This window comes from Hyperolius riggenbachi, chromosome 1 (assembly GCF_040937935.1).
Source record: "Hyperolius riggenbachi isolate aHypRig1 chromosome 1, aHypRig1.pri, whole genome shotgun sequence".
In the NCBI taxonomy this organism is placed as follows: Eukaryota; Metazoa; Chordata; class Amphibia; order Anura; family Hyperoliidae; genus Hyperolius; species Hyperolius riggenbachi.
In genome coordinates, this window is record NC_090646.1 from 412,401,288 (window position 1) to 412,408,378 (window position 7,091).

At 45.7% G+C, this 7,091-nt stretch overlaps 1 protein-coding gene across 2 annotated transcripts in view; it reads left to right on the forward strand.

Annotated features, from left to right (window-relative positions):
* Positions 1 to 1,567, forward strand: part of PGM5 (phosphoglucomutase 5) — a 232,757-nt gene extending 231,190 nt beyond the window's left edge. For both annotated transcript variants that reach the window (XM_068236008.1, XM_068236018.1), the window contains exon 11: positions 714 to 1,567. In XM_068236008.1, coding sequence (XP_068092109.1) covers positions 714 to 803 — 90 coding nt within the window. In that variant the 3' untranslated portion in view covers positions 804 to 1,567. The remainder of the gene's footprint in view (positions 1 to 713) is intronic.
* Positions 1,568 to 7,091: the final 5,524 nt, after the last annotated feature.

Here is a 7,091-nt window from a genome sequence, read left to right on the forward strand (position 1 = left end):
TTAGTCGTCCTTTTTGAATTTAAGTTAGCGCTAAGGTATCCTTTAAGTAAGTTTGACTTGAATGGTGTTAGGTGATTGCACCCACAATGCCAAACGATCCTTTTCCGATGTGCGAATGTGTGACAAGCGCCTTAGACTTTAACAAACATTGTTTAATAATCGTTCATAGCTCTGTACACACTGCTTCATTTTGGTCGTTCGAAATGCCAAAGCAACTTCGTGGATCATTTGTTTAAGCAGTCGTTTGTTTCATCAATTGTGGAATGATGTCTGAAGCATAAATTGTTTGTCATTACCCTGAGTGATGAAAGCCTAGCATGTGTATGTACGAGGGAAAGTAACAGTCGCCTTCATTTAAACAATTAAGGAAACATTCTCCTAGGTGATATTTTCACATCTTGTCAATAAAATGCATTTTCAACCCCCAGCAATCAAGAAAGTACTAAAAATAACTTAGGAGAAAAAGTTAATTACATATGGGCTATTGTATTTTCTAATTATTTCTCCACTTAATCACCTCCTTTAATTAAGCTTTTATCATACTTATTACAAGGTTTGCAATTGCTTTGTTATAGTAGCATCACACTCCCCACTTATGGGTTGCAGCCACACCTTTTTGGCGATAGAGGAAAGACATGCAAACCTGTTGCCCTTTATCTATTTCTTTGTTCTGACTTCAGCTGAGCTTTACTAGTGACATTCTGTTTCCACAGGCAGTGTTGGGTCCTCTTATAGCCATTGCTCTGAAGCTTTCCCAGATTCATGAGAGGACCGGCCGGAAAGGACCCACCGTCATCACCTGAGCACAATACTTACAAATCTTCTAGGGCCAAAGACAAATGTGTGCGGATGGGAGAGATTAATACTGCATTGTTACGCAAACTACATAATACTATTACTATTTGCTGTATATGCCTTTTCCAGAAGAGATTTATAAACCATGTTTCTGTTCTTCATTTATACTCCTTTCTGTCATAAAATAATGGGCCTCGTGTACAAGAAGGGTCTGTGTTGTTTATGGCAGTCAATTCAAAGTGAGTTAGGAACAATGTTGGTGCTTGACAGACACTGACCACACATTTCTATCACACGCATTTTACACATAAGGCCCATGGCTGGCTAATATAAAGGCAAAACATTTATTATTGTTGGGTGAAAGCATGTGCTCTGCAATGTTTAAGTCACTTTTTTCACTTTTGTTCTAGAAAGTTCCATGCAGCATGAACACTTTGGGTGACACAGCAGCATCCAATGACTGAGAATACACATATCACCTTATTTAATGATTGTACCACTGTGATAAAGCCTTGTGTTTACTCTCCCTAAACTGATCAATTCCTCCCCGTTTCAGATAAGAAAATGACACTTTAACCTTCCTATAAAGTCATCTGTTTATACATGTAATACTAAATAGGAGTTTCAGTTCTTGCCAGCTGGAGGCTGTTCATCATGGCATGCCTCAAGTGGGTGATACTGTGCTGTATATATGGAAAGCATGAAGCATTTACTGATGGTGGGCTTGTTTTAGTCCAATTGTCATTTTAATAAAGTATGATGTTTCAAAGGACTTGTTTTAGTTTCCATCCCTATTCTTTGGTAGCTTCTTACTTAAGATTTTACCAGTGGCGTACCTAGTGTATTTGACACTCCGTGCTGATTATCCACAGACCCCCCACCCCCCCACCCCTTCCCCTCCCCCAAAAAAGAAGGTAAAGAGTGATTGTGACAGGTACACTATGATAGGATTGGATTGTGAGCTCCTCTGACGACAGTCAGTGACATGACTATGTACTCTGTAAAGTGCTGCAGAAACTGTCCGTGCTATATAAATACATAATAATATGGTAGCAAAAAAGTAGATGGAGGCTGGCACTTCCAAAAACATATCAAGCTTTTTTATTTAATCATAAATAAAAGCATGTGGCTATACGGCGACAGCCCGCTGTTTCAGGACTCAGCCCTTTTTCAAGCCGAGATATCCACAAGTTAAAACATCTTATCACACTCTTATATAGTGATACACCAACCTTGCAACCAATGAATTCAAACTTCAGCAGCCAATCACCTTTCCCAGTGGCTACAGCGGACCTGAGAGAAGACAAGTGGCTTAACATGTAAATCACAAGCATCTAACGTACTAGGGGGCAGAGCGGCGAAAACGCAGCCTAAACACACCCCCTATTCAATATTAACTGCAGCAGCTTCCGAGAGGCCAGCGCAACATAATAACAACAACTCGGGTCCCACCCCCTGCAGGCAAGAGAATACCTACTACGCGACGCGTATAATAAACAGCTGACAGCCCGTGACGTCCACCAGGAGCCTCACAATGCACTCCTCACTGGGCAGGCTCCGTTCAGCCCCCAGACACGTCATGGACTCGCTAAGTAAAGCGGTCAATCGCCGCCATCTCCCATACAGGGGACGTCCTGAGTAGGGCCCGGTTCACATTAGCGGTGGCCGTCCGGAATCGCCGTGCCGGAGCCGGACCGCTTTCAGAACGGACGGAACGGACGCACGGCATGGCAATGAAAGCCTATGCGTCCGTTCACATGCGTCCGTTCTGCCGGACCGGAGCCGGACCGGAGCCGGACCGGATCCGGACTCCGGCGTCCGTTCCAACATGCGCTATTTTTTGGTCCGGCTCCTCCGGCAGCCGTATCCGGAGCGGAGCCGGACTGCACCATCCGGCCAATACAAAGCAATGAGAGCCGGAGAGCGCACAACACACTGGCTACAAAAACCGGACGTTCTACCCCACTTCCTATGCATTTTGGATGGGGACCACATGGGCCCAGCGTTAGTGGGGCAGCAGCAATTTCATGCTGGAGCTCTTTTTGGCAGCAACATGTCTGATATGTCAGGAGGCGAACAACAGGAAGGAGAGAATTCCCAGGTTTACGAGTAAAAAATGCCTGGATCCATGGTCCCAACTGCAGTCTCTGTATCCACGGATGGTCTCCACACGTCCACCTGTCTCCAACAATGACCCCAGACCCTTCTGCTGACCTCCCAGACCCCAGGTATTTACAGGATGTATATCTCCTTAAGACACCGGATCCGGACCGCAACCGTGTTCACACCGCACGGAAACCGGATGCAAACGGACCGGATCCGGACCGGATCCGGATAGGAACCGTACGGATCAGGTCCGGTCCGGATGCGGTGCGGTCCGGACATCCGGTGCGGTTTTTACAAAACCGCAAGTGTGAACCGGGCCTAACAGTTGCCTAGCAACATAAATAAATATCGATGTGCCCATTACCTCTCAGAAACGCAGCAGCGATCCAAGTTAGCACACGTGTCTCCACAGGATCCAGCCACATAGGAAAGACGAAGTTCTGCAATTAAAAGAGCAAAGGTTACACATTTTAAAGGAACATGCAAAGTGATCAGACAAAGGGAAACATTAAATACAGAAGCCTAGCTCGTACTCCCTGTTTAAACCTCCTTCCCCCAATACACCCAACCTCTTGATCCAACTAGCCTCCCTCCTCAAGAGTTCTTTAACTCTACTATGTCGCCCTCTCCACCCCATTGGCACCCCATCAATTACTTGTACCTTAAGTTGAGACACACTATGATGCAACTCAGTAAAATGAGCTGAGACTGCTTGTTTGGTATCTCTTTTCCTGATAGCACTTTTGTGGGAACAGATCCTGTCACGAACTTTTTGGGTGGTCATCCCTATATAAGCAAGCCCACAAGGGCATTTTAACATATACATTACAAAACTTGACTCACAGGTATAGAAGTCTCTTATCCTGAACCTAGTACCCTTTGAGGGGTGTCTAAATTCAGGACCTTTAACCACATGACCACAGAGATGGCACCCCAGACAAGGATATGTTCCCACTTTTTTATCAGGATCCAAATCTTTCTGAACATGATAAAATACCTTATCCCTAATAGTTGGAGCCCTCTTAAACGATAACAAAGGGGGATACCTGAATTCTGGGATACGCGGAAAAGCCTCAGACAACATGTGCCAGTGGCGTCTAATAATCTTACCTATCTCCTGACTGCAGGTATTATAGGTAGAGACAAATGGGAGGCGAAATTGTTTATGCATTTTCTTAGTCGAACGGGTCTCCTGTCGTGACACCTGTCGTGGATACCCTCTCTGTCAAAATTTCAAGTCCATGTCTTGCTGTCGTCTCTCTAGTGCACCTGGATCTGACACAATCCTTGAGAGTCTCTTATGTTGGCCTTTAGGGATTGCCTCCTTGATATGTGGAGGATGAATTACAATCTGTGCTTTTCACATATAAGTCTGAAGAAAATCCATCACCCTTTCTCTCGATCAATGTGTCAAGAAAAGAAACTCTGTCAGTACTGACATGACTAGTCAATCTGATCTCTCTGCAGCTCAGGGACAATTCAGACAAGAAAGCCTCCAGAGTCGAACGCGGTCCCGCCCACACACAGAAAATGTCATCAATGTAGCGGAGCCAACATCTAGCATGTAGCTGAAACAAACGATTGGGGTATATGAAAGCTTCCTCGTAAAGGCCCATGTAGAGGTTGGCATAGGACGGGGCCACATTCGACCCCATCGCTGTGCCCCTCAGCTGCAGAAAGAACTCGCCCATAAATGAAAAATAATTACAACGCAAAACAACATTCAGTAAGTCAATCAGGAATAGACGCTGGTCCTTAGATACGTCAGATCTCGTCAATAGGAACCAGTCTACAGCCTCCACACCCCCATCGTAGTAGGTATTCTCTTGCCTGCAGGGGGGCGGGACCCAAGTTGTTGTTATTATGTTGCGCTGGCCTCTCGGAAGCTGCTGCAGTGAATATTGAATAGGGGGTGTGTTTAGGCTGCGTTTTCGCCGCTCTGCCCCCTAGTACGTTAGATGCTTGTGATTTACATGTTAAGCCACTTGTCTTCTCTCAGGTCCGCTATAGCCACTGGGAAAGGTGATTGGCTGCTGAAGTTTGAATTCATTGGTTGCAAGGTTGGTGTATCACTATATAAGAGTGTGATAAGATGTTTTAACTTGTGGATATCTCGGCTTGAAAAAGGGCTGAGTCCTGAAACAGCGGGCTGTCGCCGTATAGCCACATGCTTTTATTTAAGATTCAATAAAAGAGCTCGATACGTTTTTGGAAGTGCCAGCCTCCATCTACTTTTTTGCTTGCTTCAGTTGGATCCCATAGTGTGGGCAACCTTTGATGCTTTGGCACTCCATTCCTCTTTTCAGTGAGTGCTACTCTTTTTATCTCTACATAATAATATGGTAGGACATTAGACTATGACTATTGTAGGACTAGATTGTAAGCTCCTCTGAGGACAGTCAGTGATGTGACATAGTGCATCCAAGCTGGGGGAGTTGAGCACAGTGGACAGGGGTGGGTGCACAGGGCTTCGGGTGTCACCCCCCCCCCCCACACACACACACACAATGAAGACACCTGGGGCGGGTCGCTCAGGCCACCTGATGCTAGAAAAGCTACTGGGTTTTACATTACTATGGTAAGTGGCACAACTGCTGAATAATTTCTTGCTTACAATGAAGGCCTCATTCACATGGAGGGCTGAACATTCTGTCTGCTTCAGGGCCGACGCTGCCATTCAGGAAAAGGGGGCTATTGCCCCAGGGCCCCTGACCTCTGCAGGAGCCCTGTTCTTCTGGACCCTGCACATGTAGCTGCAGATGAATAACTCACCTCTTCTCTATGACCCAAAGCATTTTACGCATAACACGTGCCAAATGGAGAAGAGGCAGGTAGCGTGGCTGGAGAAGGCACAGATGGGTCAGCACCAGGACGAGTCAGTTGTTAATCTGCAGCATGTCATGTGCAGGGGCCCTGGGAGAGGTGCAGTGTGGGAGACAACTTTGGGGGCCCCTGCAGCAGTCAGGGAAGACTGTGGGGGGGTCCCAACTTAAGTTTGCCCTGGGGCACCTTAAACCGGCCCTGTCTGTGTGTCTGGCAGTTCAGCAACCCGTCTTCCAGCCACCAAGTGCAAGCGAATGGCATGATTTGTTACCCATGTAGCAGCGAGAAGCCCGGGATCTTGTTGCGCCTAACCACGGGCACAGCAATGCTGAGATGGGACTCAATGCTGGGGCCACCTCTCCACTGCCCATACAGAGCGCTATGCTGCTGCATATAGTGCAACTCATTTTATACACCTCAGTTTCCTGTTACATTGTTCACTTTTCTTTGTTGTCCAATAAAAACATCACGTTGCAGAAATATATGTCACAGAAAACACATGAAATGGGAAATAATTGATTCAGATAATTTGTATACATTAAAATGTTGTTATACTTAAAATAATCTGAATGGAAAGGTTGGGAATTTTGATGGAAATTGCGATTCAAATTGCTAATGACTTCAGTTTGTGGTCTATCCCACAATCCTTCTGAGATCTACAGTTGTGTTCAAAATTATTCAACCCCCACTGAAATTGAGTGTTTTGGCTAGTTTGACATTGATTTTGATCATTTCAGTCATCTTGTTTACAATTAAATCAAAGAGGCACTTGTAAGTCAGACAAATATAACATAAAATTTATAATGAAATAACCACACTATCCCAAAACTTTTGTGGTAGTGTTCTGTGGACTGATTAAACAAAAGTAGAACTGTTTGGGCCCATGGATCAACGCTATGTTTGGAGGAGGAAGAACAAGGCCTATGAAGAAAAGAACACCTTGCTTACTGTGAAGCAGGGGGGGTCAATCATGCTTTGGGGCTGTTTTGCTTCTGCAGGTACAGGGAAGCTTCAGCGTCTGCAAGGTACCATGAATAATCTTCAGTACCAGGAGATATTGAATGAAAATGTCATGCAGTCCGTCACAAACCTGAGGCTTGGGAGACATTGGACCTTTCAACAGGACAATGGTCCCAAGCATACCTCCAAGTCCACTAGAGCATGGTTGCAGATTAAAGGCTGGAACATTTTGGAGTGGCCATCGCAGTCACCAGACTTAAATCCGATTGAGAACCTCTGGTGGGACTTAACCCCCCCTGGCGGTATAATTCCCACGGCTGCGCAGCCGCGGGAGGGTTTTTTTTCGCCATTTTTTTTTTTAGCATGTAGCTAGCCTAGCGCTAGCTACATGCTTCCCCCCTCCCCGC